Source organism: Rhinopithecus bieti, unplaced genomic scaffold (assembly GCF_001698545.2).
Source record: "Rhinopithecus bieti isolate Rb0 unplaced genomic scaffold, ASM169854v2 scaffold_15776, whole genome shotgun sequence".
NCBI lineage: Eukaryota > Metazoa > Chordata > Mammalia > Primates > Cercopithecidae > Rhinopithecus > Rhinopithecus bieti.
Window position 1 is genome coordinate 1,060,997 of NW_016808836.1, and position 14,876 is coordinate 1,075,872.

At 50.8% G+C, this 14,876-nt stretch overlaps 1 protein-coding gene across 1 annotated transcript; it reads right to left on the reverse strand.

The window, feature by feature from the left end:
• Window positions 1-13,291: 13,291 nt before the first annotated feature.
• Window positions 13,292-14,876, reverse strand: IFNL3 (interferon lambda 3). The gene is made up of 6 exons (XM_017887367.1): window positions 14,812-14,876; window positions 14,532-14,713; window positions 14,161-14,238; window positions 13,752-13,901; window positions 13,563-13,646; window positions 13,292-13,469 (listed from the first exon to the last, which is right to left on the reverse strand). Exons 1-6 carry the CDS (start codon window positions 14,819-14,821, stop codon window positions 13,371-13,373), a joined length of 603 nt encoding a protein of 200 aa, XP_017742856.1. The 5' UTR covers window positions 14,822-14,876; the 3' UTR covers window positions 13,292-13,370.

Sequence of the window (14,876 nt, forward strand, 5' to 3'; positions counted from 1 at the left end):
TTTTTTTTTTTTTAAAGAGACAGTCTCACTCTGTCACTCAAGCTGGAGCACAGGGGCATGATCATAGCTCACTGCAGCCTCAAACTCCTGGGTTCAAGCAATCGAGCCTCCCACCTCAGCCTCCTGAGTAGCTAGGACTACAGGTGTGTGCCATCACACTTGGCTAATTTTTGAAGTTTTTCTGTAGAGGCGGGGTCATGCCATGTTGCCCAGACTGGTCTGAAACTCCTGGGCTCAAGCAATCCTCCTGCCTTGGCCCCCACAAAGTGCTGGGATTGCAGACATGAGCCTCTGCACCTGGCCTACTTTTGGGTATTTTCATTTTCATTTTTTGTTTTGAATATAAAATATTTGAGACCCACAAAAGAATATTTGAAATGCACAAGTCATGCATCTTAATGATCAATGAATATTTATAAACCCATCACTCAACTTAAAACTTAAACCATCATAATACTACTGGAGAGCTACCTATGTTTCCTTCCTGACTTTTTTTTTTCTTTTTTCTTTCTTTTTTTTTTTTTTTTTTTTTTTGAGATGGAGTTTCACTCTTGTTGCCCGGGCTGGAACGCAACGGTGTGATCTCGGCTCACTGCAACCTCCACCTCCTGGGTTCAAGCGATTCTCCTGCTTCAGCCTCCATAGTAGCTGGGATTACAGTTATGCACCACCATGGCCGGCTAATTTCGTATTTTTAGTAGAGGTGGGGTTTCTCAATGTTGGTCAGGCTGGTTTCGAACTCCTGACCTCAGGTGATCCGCCTGCCTCGGCCTCCCGAAGTTCTGGGATTACAGGTGTGAGCCACCATGCCCGGCCTCTGATTTTTTGTTTTGTGTTGTGTTATCCTTCCATCAATTTTTCCTTCTGTTTAACCACACTAGAGTGGGTCGTTTGGTTGTTGTTGAGCCTTACAAAAATGTTATTATATGTAGTCTTCTATAGGTTGGTGTTTGAACTCAACATTGTATTCCTGCGTCTGTTAGCATTAGATGCTGAGGCAGAGCCAGGGGTGTGAGGTGTTTTTGGTAGGTGATGTCTGAAGAAATACAAGGGGGAGGAAATAGAATCTGGCAGGAGGAGCCTGAGACGATGATGTTGATCTGATTCATCTGGGAGAGGAAAAAGGTGAGATGGGATTGGGCAGGGAAAGGCTCAGAATGTGATGCTATTTTTTTCCCTGTAGACATGGGGTCTTGCTCTGTTATCCAGGCTGGTCTCAAACTCCTGGCCTCAAGTGATCCTCCCACCTGGGCCTCCCAAAGTGCAGGGATTACAGGTGTGAGCCACCATGCCCGGCCTGAATAAGATGCATTTCTGGCAGTCTTGACTAATGCCATAGGGAGCTCAGAGAACAGGTCCTTGATTAGAGGAGCCTCCCATTGGGTAGACATGGCCTGATCTGAGAAGCCGTGCTCAATAATCACTGATGGCTTCCCAGGTCTTGGCTCAAAAGCTGACGCAGATCCTGAAGGCACCGCCCTGCTTGCAACAGAATGGCATAGTCTTTTTGGAAGGGATGGCTGGGCTCAGTGGCTCATACCTGTAATCAATCCCAGCACTTTGGGAGGCTGAGGGAGGCTGATCACTTGAGGTCAGGAGTTCGAGACCAGCCTGTCCAACATGAGGAAACCCCAACTCTATTAAAAATACACACACAGCCAGGTGCGGTGGCTCATTCCTGTAATCCCAGCACTTTGGGAGGCTGAGGTGGGTGGATCACCTGAGGTCAGGAGTTCGAGACCAGCCTGGCTAACATGGTGAAACCCTGTTTCTACTAAAAATACAATAAATTCACTGGGCGTGATGGTGCATGACTGTAATCCCAGCTACTTGGGAGGCTGAGGCAGGAGAATCACTTGAACCCAGGAGGTGGAGGTTGCAGTGAGTCGAGATCACACCATTGCACTCCAGCCTGGATGACAGAGTGAGACTCTGTCTCAAAAAAGAAGAGATGGCTCACACCTGCAATCCCAGTACTTTGGGAGGCCAAGGTGGGAGGATCATTTGAGGCCAGGAGTTCAAGCCTGGGCAACATGGCAAGACCCCATCTCTATAAAATATATATATATATATACAAAAATTAGCTGGGTGGGGTGGCACATGCCTGTAGTCCCCGGTACTCAATGTAGGAGGATCGCTTGGGCCCTGGGAGGTGGAGGTTGCAGTAAGTCATCACCAAGCCACTGCACTCCAGCATGGCTGACAGAGCAAGATCCTGTCTCAAAAGGAAGAACATTCTTTGCAGTGTTTGTTGTAATAGCAAAAAATTAGAAACAACCCAAATAGCTACTAACAAATGAATCACTGAAATGAGGAGTGTGGAATACCATGCAGCAGGAACATGAACTACCACACATTTCCACGTGGGTAAATCTTAGCACTGTAGCAACCAAAGAGGAGTGCCACCAGGATGTCCTTTCAGTTTTTTTTTTTTTCTTTTTTTTTTTTTTTGAGACAGAGTCTCACTCCATCACCCAGGCTGGAGTGCAGTGCCACGATCTTGGCTCACTACAACCTTCACCTCCCGGGTTCAAGCGATTCTCGTGCCTCAGCCTCCCAAGTAGCTGGGATTACAGGTGTGAACCACCACGCCCAGCCAAGCCACCTTTGACCTCAAAGAACATTCTTGTACCGCATATGTCTCTATTGCAGGTGTACAAGAGTTTCTCTTGATATATCTTAGACTTGGAATTTCTGGCTCATACAATCTGCCTATATTCAACAAGATAATGCCAAAATGTTTTCTATTCGATTCTTTAACACAGCCTTTAACCTTATACTACATTCCTCTTTTCATTTAAGCTAGCTTGAGTGGGTTTCCATTGCTTGCAATTCTAACCTACCTAACTCATCAAAAATGACTTTTTGATGACAACTCTATGACATTCCTCCCAAGAGGTCCCCACCCTGACAATAGTCACCTCACGATTAGAACTACAGGAGGCTATGGGTGAATGAGGCACAAACACAAGTTCGACACGTCGTTAGCAATACACTAACACTGGCTGGACACAGTGGCTCACGCCTGTAATTTCAGCACTCTGAGAGGCTGAGGCAGGAGGATCACTTGTGCAAAGGAATTCAAGACCAGCCTGGGCAATGTAAAAGTGTAAAATGATGTAAAAAAAAATGTAAATGTAAAAAATAAATAGTAGGCCAGGCACGGTGACTCACGCCTGTAATCCCAGCATTTTGGGAGGCCGAGATGGGCAGATCACAAGGTCAGGAGTTCAAGACCAGCCCAGCCAACATGGCAAAGCCCTGTCTTCTCTACCAAAATCATAAAAATCAGCCTGGTATGGTGGTGGGAGCCCGCAATCCCAGCTACTCAGGAGGCTGAGACAGGAAAATTGCTTGAACCTGGGAGGTGGAGGTTGCAGTGAGCCAAGATCATGCCATTGCATTCCAGCCTGGGCAACAGAGTGAGATTCTGTCTCCAAAAAAAAAAAAAAAAAAAAAAAAAAAAAAAGTAATAAAAGACTTTTTAAAAATAAGATAAGTCATACGCTCACACGTGCAGATCCTCGGTCCATGATGATGCCATTTTCCTGCTGCTCTGACCCAGCCATAGCCTCCCTCTAGACATCTTATTAGTTGACCTAATGACTGCTCGTGATGTTTAAGTCATTTGCAATTAAATATTCCACAACTTGTAACTGAAAGCATCCTTAGTGATTTTTTCACTCTTCATTCATTCTTTCATATTACTCTCTCTCCCTCCCTCTTTTTCTCTCCCTTTTTTCTTTTTCTTTTCCTTTCTTTTCTTTTTTTTTTAAAGAAGGGGTCAGCTGGATGCGGTGACTCACACCTGTAATTCTAGCACTTTAGGAGGCCAAGGTGGGTGGATCACTTGAGGCCGGGAGTTCGAGACCAGCCTGGGCAACATAGTGAAACCCCATCTCTACCAAAAACACAAAAATTAGCCAGCATGGTGGCACACACCTGTAGTCCCAGCAACTTGGGAGGCTGAGGCAGGAGAATCGCTTGAACCCAGGAGGTGGAGTTTGCAGTGAGCTGAGATGGCACCACTGCACTCCAGCCTGGGGGACAGAGTAAGACCCTGTCTCAAAAAAAATAAAATAAAATAAAATGACAAAAGACAGGGTCTCACTCTGTCCCCAGGCTGGAGCGCAGTAGTGGGATCATGCTCACTGCAGCCTTGACCTCCCTGGCTCAAGAGATCCCCCTGCCTCAGCCTCCTGAGTTGCTGGGACTACAAGTGCATGCCACAATGCCAGGCTAAATTTTTTTATTCTTTATTTTTTGTAGAGATGGGAGTCTTGCTATGTTGCTCGGGCTGTTCTCAAACTCCTGTGCTCAAGCAATCCTCCCAGGACGGCCTCTGAAAGTGCTGGGATTATAGGCATAAGCCATCATGCACAGCTTTCTCCCTCCTTCTCTCTCTCTCACACACACAAACACACACAGCTACAGTCACATATGCAGACAGGTGACATTCAGTCATTAATGAAGTCACGTATACAAGCAAGGTCAACGTCACAGACAAATTGTTTTTCTCATTGTTTGTTGTCACAAATTATATAAAAAGCGCAAGAACCAACATTTTGGCGGGCTTCACAAACAAATAGGGATCTGGAGGTGGTGATCTAGGCAAGGTAGTTGGTGCATAAATACCTAAGGTAATGGATGGTGCCGTGGTTTGAATATTCATCTCCTCCAAAGCTCATGTGGGAACCAAATCCCCAGTTGACAGAATTGAGAAGTGGGGCCTCTAAGAGGTGATTGGATTGTGGATTAGTGGACTAAGGGATTAATGGGTTGATGTGTTACTATGAGGGTGGGACTGGTGGCTCTATTTTTTTATTTATTTGACGGGGTCTCTCTCTGTCACCCAGGCTAGAGCACAGTGGCATGATCTTGACTCGCTGCCACCTCCACCTACATGGTTCAAGCGATTCTCCTGCCTCAGCCTCCCGAGTAGCTGGGATTACAGACTCGAGCCACCACGCTCGGCTAATTTGTTTGTATTTTCAGTAGAGACAGGATTTCACTCTGTTGGCCAAGCTGGTCTCAAACTCCTGACCTGAAAGGATCCACCCACCTCAGCCTCCCAAAATGCTGGAATTACAGGTATGAGCCAACTGGTGGCTTTATAAGAAGAGGAAGACAGACCTGAGTTGGCATGCTCGGTGTCCTCGCCCTGTGATGCTTTGCACCACCTCGGGACCCTGTAGAGTCCCCACCAGCAAGAAGGTCCTCAGCAGATGAGGCCCCTCAACTGTGGACTTCTCAGCCTCCAGAACTGTAAGGAATAAATTCCTTTTCTTTATCAATTATCCAGTTTCAGGTATTCTGTTGTAAGCAATAGAAAACAGACTGAATAGCCGGGCGAGGTAGCGGGCGCCTGTAGTCCCAGCTACTCGGGAGGCTGAGGCAGGAGAACGGCATAAACCCGGGAGGCGGAGCTTGCAGTGAGCTGAGATCTGGCCACTGCACTCCAGCCTGGGCGGCAGAGCAAGACTCCGTCTCACAAAAAAAAAAAAAAAGAAAACAGACTGAAACAGACAGGTGGCAGGTGGGTCTCAGGGGCAGACACACGGGTCTCCACTGACCACACATTTCAAGTCCCAAATAGAGAGGCAGAAAAGGCCAGCTGCAGTGGCTCCTGCCTGTAATTCCAGCGATGTGGGAGGGCAAGGAGGAAAGATTGTTTGAGCCTAGGAATTCCAGGCTGCAGTGAGCTGGGACCACACCAGAGCACTCCAGCCTGGGTGACAGTGTGAGATCCTGTCTCTCTTAAAAAAAAAAAAAAAAAAAAAAGGAGCAGGGAAGGGGAAGGTTCAAGATGGCAGAGGCACAAGCAGCCCCAGAGCACCTGTTGGGGAGACACTAATTCGTGCACCTGCCATTCTCCCCCAGGACCCAAATGACCCAGTCCCCCTCCCGGGTCTCTCATCTTCCTCGGGGCTCCTGGAGCCGGTGCCAGCCAGTGGTGAGGCGGTCCCCGGGCCTTGGGCTCTGCCGTCGGCTGAGGCTGGATTGGGGCAGAGGAGAGCCGTGTGTGAGGCAGGGGCCTGGCCACCACAGGGGAAGGGACACTGCTTCAGAGCCCACAGACCTGGGTGTCCGGGCCCGAGGATCCACACAGCCCGGAGCTGGGAGAGGAGTGGTGCAGCGGTAGTGAAGGGCTGGTCCAAGAACATCCACAGGGCCGAGTCAGCATCTGTGGCAGCCTCCAGAACCTTCAGGTCAGGGCCAGCTCAGCCTCCAAAGCCACGGGGCCGCTCCCTCACTCGGGGAGAGGTGAGAAAGACAGGGAGGGGGCGGTTGAAGGGAACAGGTGGGAAGGAGGATGAGAGAACAACGTGAAAGGTGACAGGCACAGGGGAGAGGGCACAGCCAGTATGGTCAGGTGGGAGCAGAGGGAAGGGGGAGCAGGTGTGGAGAGAGTGGAGAGACCAGGGGGAAGGAGGAAGTGAAGGGGCCACGTACAGAGCCAGGTGAGCGGGTCGGGAGGGCAGGCAGTGGGCCTGAACTCCCCCTCTCACCTGCAGACTGCCTCAGGTCCAGGTCTTGGGTGAAGAGGCGGGAGCTGCCACCTGCAGGCCTTCAGGCAAAGAGACTCTCCTGGACAGCAAAGGCACAGGTTAGCCCCAGCAGGAGGTTGGAGGTTGACCCACTCTGGTGGGGCTTGGGGATGGCTGACACAGGAATGGGAGGTTAACTGCTGGGACGATGGTAGAGGACACTCTTCTACAGGAAAACATGAGTCAATCCTTGCAGTAGGAGCATGAGATAGCCCACTGCAGGGAGGGTGGAGGCTAGTCCAGTGAAGGAAGCTGGAGGTCTTCGTTCAACAAAGTCAGCATGGTGACCCATAGAGGGTGATGGAGGCTAGCCCATGGCAAGAGGGGCAGGAGGAGACTCACATAGGCCTTGTTCTGTCTATTAAAGCCTGAGCTGCATGGACTTCGCGTCTGGTTCCTGCGTCTTTTCACCAGGGGATGCAGTGTCCTGGGCTCCACAGCTTTGGGGCTCTCATTCAGTCTTAATTCAAAGTCTCTGGCTTTGGACTCTTCCTCTGGATCTCCACCTGCTGCTCTGGGTTCGGCTGTTTCTGATTTCCAGCTCCATCTGGAATATCACTCCCGCCTGAGCTCCAGGTCACACTGTTTAGCTGGGACAGAGGCCAGTCCCACAGGTGCAGAGCAGCCTGAGGTACCGGAGGGGGCGGGGTCGGGGGAGGCCCAGGCTGGAGAAGTCCAGAGCAGGGCGGGGCCAGGTGACGCAACTGCCCCCGGGGAAAGAGAAAGTGACACGAGCCCTCGCCGGGCGACTTCCTGAACCGCACGTGCCTGTGGCTGTAGCAGCTTCGGTTCAGGAGGAGGATCCACAGGTGCCCCCAGGGCAGGAGTAGGGTTTGAGGGGGCGGGTGGGGGCTTATGTGTCTGCAGACTGCTCAGCTGTGGAGCGGGGTGGCTGAGGGGAACCCAGGAAGTATTTCCATGAGGGGTGCAAGGGGGGACTCTATAAGGAGGCTGCTTAGGAGAGGGGAGACCACCCAGGGAAAGGGACACTGTAGGGATGGGAGGACGGAATCAGTGAGGCCAAGACCACAGAGTATAAAGAAAAGGACAGGCCACTTTGGTACGCCAAGGCGGGAGGATCTCTTGAAGTCAGGAGTTCGAGACCAGCCTGGGTAACATAGCAAGATCCCCGTCACTACAAAAAAAAATTTTTTTTTCAACTAGCCAGGCATGGTGGTGCACCCCTATAGTCCCAGCTACTCAGGAAGCTGAGGCAGGAGGATCACTTGAGCCCAGGAGTTCAAGGTTGCAGTGAGCCATGATTGCACCACTGCACTACAGTCTAGGTGACAGAGCTAGACCTCGTCTCAAGGAAAAAAAGAAAGAAAAAAAGGAGATCCCTCCCTGCACTCCCAACTCTACCCAACCTGCCATCAGTGGGGTGGGTGAGGGGCAGGAACAGGGGAGTGCCAGTGTCTACTCAGGAATTCAGGTACAGCTGAGGGCTTCAAAGGAAGCAGGTTGATTGTAACCGACCAATTCCTTTATTCATTCATTGAATCTGTCATTGATTCAAAAAGTATTTATTGAGCAGGAACCATAGACCAACACTGTCCTGTGCACTGAAGGCCCAGCAGATAACAAAATACACAAAATTCCCTGTCCCTCGAGGAGCCGACATACCCGCGTCTCTCCAAGGACCACAGCCCCCCAGTGCCCGCTCAGCACTTCTGTGGCTTTGGTGGCAGAGCCTGCGGCTCCCTGTCACTCTCCCAGCTGGCTGAAGGCACAGACCCTCAGCTTCCACAACCCACAACTCCCAGAGGGGATAATAAGTTAAAATAAGTTAAATATGTACAAAATAAGTTAAATAAGTTAAATACGTACAATGTCACTGCAAGAAGTGCTTTCGAGAAAAATTATGCATCAGATGGAGTCGGCTGAACACAGAAGTTGCCTGCTCTAAGGCAGTCAGAGAAGGGGACATCTAGTTTAAAACCTATAGGAGGAGGGAGGGATCAGCATTTTAGACAACGGGAACAACCAGTGCAAAGTGAGAACAACAACAAGCTTCTCTCACGGATGCCACCCTGTCCCGGAGGCTTTCCACATGCAAGAGCAGTGAATTCTCCCAACACCTCTGAGGAAGGCACCGTGCTTTCTTCTACCTTGAAAATGAAGGAGCGGCTGGGCGTGGTGGCTCACGCCTGTAATCCCAGCACTTTGGGAGGCCGAGGCAGGCGGATCACAAGGTCAGGAGTTCGAGACCAGCCTGGCCAATATGGTGAAACCCTGTCTCTACTAACCCCGAGTAGCTGAAAATCATGTGTATTCCTGGGCCTGTGGATTTGGAAGGACAGGGAAAACCATGTGTATTTTCATTTGGAACGGCAGGGAAAACCATGTGTATTTTCTTTCTTTTTTTTTTTTTTTTTTGAGACGGAGTCTTGCTCTGTCACCCAGGCTGGAGTGCTGTGGCCGGATCTTAGCTCACTGCAAGCTCCGCCTGCCGGGTTCACGCCATTCTCCTGCCTCAGCCTCCCGGGTAGCTGGGACTACAGGTGCCGCCACCTCGCCCGGCTAGTTCTCTGTATTTATTAGCAGAGACGGGGTTTCACTGTGTTAGCCAGGATGGTCTCGATCTCCTGACCTCGTGATCCGCCCGTCTCGGCCTCCCAAAGTGCTGGGATTACAGGCTTGAGCCACCGCGCCCGGTCTCCATGTGTATTTTCATAGAGGCATCTGCCACCACGCCCAGCTAATTTTTGTATTTTTAGTAGAGATGTATTTTCCTGTAGGCAAACACAGACCCCTGGCATGGACGCGGGTCACTTTCTCTTTCCCTGGGGGCAGCTGCGTCACCTGGCCCTGCCCTGCTCTGGACTTCAATTTACCATGTTGGCCACGCTGGTCTCAAACTCCTGACCTCAGGTGACCCTCCCACCTCAGCCTCACAAAGTGCCGGGATTACAGGCGTGAGCTACCGTGCTGACCAGAGGTATTGAGTTCCTTGAAGATACTTTTCTGAGTCCTTGGTCACCTGACTTCTGCCCATCCAGGAAGTCCCTTGAGGAAACCTGGGGCTGACCTTGCCATGTGCATGAGTGCTCCGAAACCCTCTTGCCCGTCCATCCTCAGCCTTATTAGACATGGAGACTAGTATTGGCACCAAACCCAAGACTACATTCTCTAGCATCCTGCGAGCTAGGGGTAACCACGTGACTAACCCCTCACCAGGATCTAGGCCTTAAAACGCAGGGTGAGTGGTCCCTGCTCTGTGTCCTATTGTCACCACTGAAAAACCGGACATGTCTGAGAGCCGAATCCTGCTGCGCAGGTGAGAACGACCTCCAGGGCAGGTCTTCTAACCTGTCAGAAGAATTCCTGGGCCTGTGGATTTGGAAGGGCAGAAAAATCATGTGTATTCTCACTAACCTCTGTCTGAAATTTGGTATTTCCTGAATGTATTAGTTTCTTACACCTGCTGTAAAAAATGACCCCGAACTCAGTGGTGTAAAACAACTCACACTTTCCAGGGATGGATAAATGGATGCACAAAATATAGTCTACACATATAATGGATTATGATTCAGCCTTCAAAAGGAAGAAAATTCTGGCCGGGTGCAGTGGCTCCCACCCGTAATTCCAGCACTTTGCGAAGCTGGAGCAGTTGGATTGCTTGAATCCGGGAGTTCCAGATCAGTCTGGGCAGCATACTGAGGCCTCGTCTCTATAAAAAATTAAAAAATTAGCCAGACATGGTGGTACGCACTTGTAGTGCCGGCTACTCAGGAGGCTGAGGCAACAGGATCACTTGAGCCAAGGAATTTGAGGGCAGTGAGCCGACTGCACGACAATACCCTGGCCTGGGGGCAGAGCAAGACCCTGTCTCTAAACTTAAAGACAGAGAGATTGAGTCCGGGCGCGGTGGCTGAAGCCTGTAATCCCAGCACTTTGGGAGGCCAAGGCCAGCGGATCACCTGAGGTCAGGAGTTCGAGACCAGCCTGGCTAACATGGTGAAACCCTGTTTCTACTAAAAATACAAAAATTTAGCTGGGCGTGATGGTGGGCGCCTGTAATCCCAGGTACTTGGGAGGCTGAGGCAGGAGAATCACTTGAACCCAGGAGGTGGAGGTTGCAGTGAGTAGAGATCGCACCACTACACTCCAGCTTGGGCAACAAGAGAAAAACTCTGTCTCAAAAAAAAAAAAAAAGAGAGACAGAGTGAGAGGAAGGAAGGAAGTTTGAAGACATTATGTCAGTGAAATAAGCCAGTCTCAAAAGAACAAATGCTGTATGATTCCCCCTACATGAGGTGCCAAGAGGAGTCAAATTCATAGAAACAGACGTGTCTAAATATTTGCCAGGGTAGCGGGAGGGGTTAATAGAGAGTTGTTTTTTAATGGGTGTAGAGATTCAGTTTTGTAAGATGAAGAGAGTTCTGGAGATTGCTTGCAGAACAATATAGCAAACACTACTAGGGCCAGGTGAGGTGGCTCACACCTGTAATCCTAGCACTTTGGGAGGCCAAGGTGGGGACAGGTCACTTGAGGTCAGGAGTTTGAGACCAACCTGGCCAACATGGCAAAACCCCATCTCTACTAAAAATACAATAATTAGCCAGGCGTCTGGCTGGCTAATGGCACGCACCTATAATCTCAGCTACTCAGGAGGCTGAGGTGGGAGGATCACTTGAGCCCAGGAGGTCGAGGCTGCAAAGAGCTATGATCATGCCAGTGCCCTCCAGCCTGGGTGACAGGGCAAGATCCTGTCTCAAAAAAATAAAAATAAAAATAGAATAAATAAATAATAAAATTACACTACTGAACAATGTTTTTTAAAAGGGATAAGATGGCACATTTTATGTGTTTCCCACAATTTAAAAAAATATTTAAATTACCTGAACAAAAAGAACAAAACAAAACACAGGCACATTTCTATTCCTACAGTTCTGATGGTCAAGGTGAGAGCAGGGCTGGTTCCTTCTGGAAGCTGCAGGGGAGATCTCTTTCCTTGCCTTTCTCAGCTTCTGGGGGTGTTCGGCATCCCTTGACCCCGGTTCCCTTCCTGACATCTCTCCAACCTCCTGCTTCTGTGGTCACATCTCCTGCTTCTGTGGTCACATCTCCTGCTAATGATGCGGACCCCCTGGCTCCTTCTTAGAAGGACTTTTGTGACAATACTGGGTCCAGGTGGTCAACCCAGGATAACATCCCCATCCAAAACTCATCACTTACATCTGCAGAGTCCCTCGTGCCATGGAAACATAACATATTCCCAGGTCCAGGGATCAGGAACACTCTGGGGACAGGCTTCCGTCTAGCACAAATCCATTACAAATGCAGGCAACACACCACAACAGTGTTAGCAGAACTTGTGACTTTGTCACCAAAAGAAATCACAGACATTTCCTATCACGTTATCTTCCAGCAGGCACCTTGAAATGTCATTTATGCTCATCTCTGCTTCCAAGTCACAGTGGTTATTAAAGCTGCCACGGGTGATTTTTTACTTAATGCATTAATGAAGAAGCACATGAATTGCCATGTCACAGTGTGAAAAAATATTTTGATCACTGTATTACAATCAGAGTTGGATTCCTTTGTCCTGCGCATGTTCTTTCATTCTGAGAAGGGTCCGTAGGCTTTTCAAGGCTGCCGTGAGGTCCGGTGGGTGAAGATGGTGAAGGAGCCCTGCCCCGGGGACTGTGGAGCACAGAACTGCCAGGAACCAGGGCCCCTGGATGACTGGGTGGGGCCATCCTACCAGGGGGAGCGCTCACCTTGGGAGGAGGAGCTGGTGGAGAATGACACTCTGTGGTTTGTAATCCACGGTCACTGTATTTGGGGGACTCTTTGTTCCAGCAGCTCAGCCAACTCTACTCAGCAGGGATCCCTGATCCAAGTTGTCCTCCTCATTTGTGGGGGCCGATCCAGGGTTAGTGAGACCTCATGTTTGCTTATACGATTCAGGGGCTTCTTGGAAAGAGAATGGGCTGGACCCAGTGGCTCAAGCCTGTAATTCCATTTCCAAGAGGGGCTGGGGTGGGTGGAGGATGGTGCTGAAGAGAGAGAATCACTTGAGCCCAGGAGTTTGAGGCTGCAGTGAGATGTGATCACACAAGAGACAGGATCTTGCTATGTTGCTCAGGCTGGTCATGAACTCCTGACCTCAAGCAATCCTCCCATCTCAGCTTCTGCAAGTAGCTGGGATTATGGGCTTGCACCACCATGCCCAGCCAATTCTTTAATTTTTTGCACAGACAGTATCTTGCTATGTTGCCCAGGCTGGTCTGGGCTCAAGTAATCCTTCTACCTTAGCCACCCAAAGTGCTGCGATTACAGGCTTGAGCAACCGCATCCAGGCTCTAAATTAATTTTAAAGATGCTTCATTCCACCCAATACATCCAAAGTGCTATCATTTCAACATCTAATGAATATACAAATTATAATTAAGCTGTTTTACATTTTTTTCTCACAGTAAATCTTCAAATTCTGGGGTATGTTTTACACTCACTGACAAAATGAGGTTGCACCACTTGCATTCCAGGTACTCGATAGTGACATGGGGCCTGGGGACCCCAGTGGACAGCACAGCCTCAACGAACCTGCTGTTCTAGACGCTACTTTTAGGGTAATTTCTTATGGCAGCAACGCAAAGGAAATACACACCAATACACACACACACTGTCCCACGTCATGGGTGTCTTTTCCTCATTGTTTACTTCAACAAAGGTTATAAAATGTAGAAAAATAAACATTTTCCTGGAGGTGAGTTGGGTTTACACACACAAATACATAAATAGCGATTGGGTGGCAATAAATTAAGACAAGTGGTTAATTGATAAATAAAATCTCAGCTTGCATGACTGGTGGGAGAGTCAAACACACAGGTCCCCGCTGGCCACACATTTCAGGTCCCGCGTGAGGAGGCGGAAGAGGTTGAAGGTGACAGAGGCCTCGAGGCAGCCAGGGGACTCCTGTAGGGAGGAGGGGATGGGTCAGGGGCTGTCCAGGGTCTGGGCTCCTAGTGGCTCCCCAGACCCCAGTCCCTCTCTTCCCGGGTCACTCACCTTTTCTGGGGCCTCCTGGAGCCGGTGCAGCCAGTGGTGGAGGCGGCCCCGGGGCCTGGGCCCTGCCGTCGGCTGAGGCTGGATCTGTGGGCAGAGGAGAGCCGTGTGTGAGGCGGGGCCTGGGCCACCACAGGGGAAGGACGCTGCTCAGAGCCCACAGACCTGGGTGCCTGGACCCCGAGGACTCACACAGGCCCGGAGCTGGGAGAGGATGTGGTGCAGGGTGTGAAGGGGCTGGTCCAAGACATCCACCAGGGCCGAGTCAGCATCTGCGGCAGCCTCCAGAACCTTCAGCGTCAGGGCCAGCTCAGCCTCCAAAGCCACGGGGCGCTCCCTCACCTGGGGAGAGGTGAGAAAGAACAGGTGAGGGGGCAGGTGAAGGGAACAGGTAGGGGAGGAGGATAGAGAGGAACAAGTGAAGGTGACAGGCACAGGGGAGAGAGCACAGCCAGTGTAGTCAGGTGGGAGCAGAGGGAAGGGGGGCAGGTGTGGGGAGAGGAGCGAGAGAGACCAGGGAGAAGGAGAAGGTGAAGGGGCCACTACAGAGCCAGGTGAACGGGGTCGGGAGGGCAGGCGTGGGCCTGACTCCCCCTCTCACCTGCAGCTGCCTCAGGTCCCAGGTCCTGGGGAAGAGGCGGGAGGGGCACCTGCAGTCCTTCAGCAGAAGAGACTCTTCCTAGACAGGAAGGGCACAGGTTAGCCCCAGCAGGAGGGTTGGAGGTTAGACCACTCTGGTGGGCTTGGAGGATGGCTGACAACAGGATAGGGGAGGTTAACTGCTAGGGGGATGGTAGAGGACCCTCTTCTACAGGAAAACATGAGTCAGTCCCTGCAGTAGGAGCATGAGATAGCCCACTGCAGGGAGGGTGGAGGCTAGCCCAGTGAAGGAAGCTGGGAGTAGGAAAGCATGGTGACCCTTGGAGTGGGGGTAGAGGCTAGCCCATGGCAAGAGGGCAGGGGGAGACTCACTAAGGCATCTTTGGCCCTCTTAAAGGCCTGCAGCTCCTGTGGAGACAGGGACTTGAAATGGGCTATGTGGCAGCCCCTTGCATCCGGGAGAGCCCCGCGGAGCCTGGCGACAGGAACTGCTCCAGTCACGGTCAGCACTGCGGCCATCAGCACCAGCACTGGCATGCAGCCCCCGGTCATGTCTGTGTCACAGAGAGAAAGGGAGCTGAGGGGATGGAGAGGCTGCCCCCTGAGGGCAGGGGCTGCAGGAGCTGAGCACGGACAGAGATGTGGGACTCACCTAGTTTCATTCCTGATCTCTGGTCTTTGTCAGCAGAAGAAACACTCTGAGGCTGTCACCCGGGG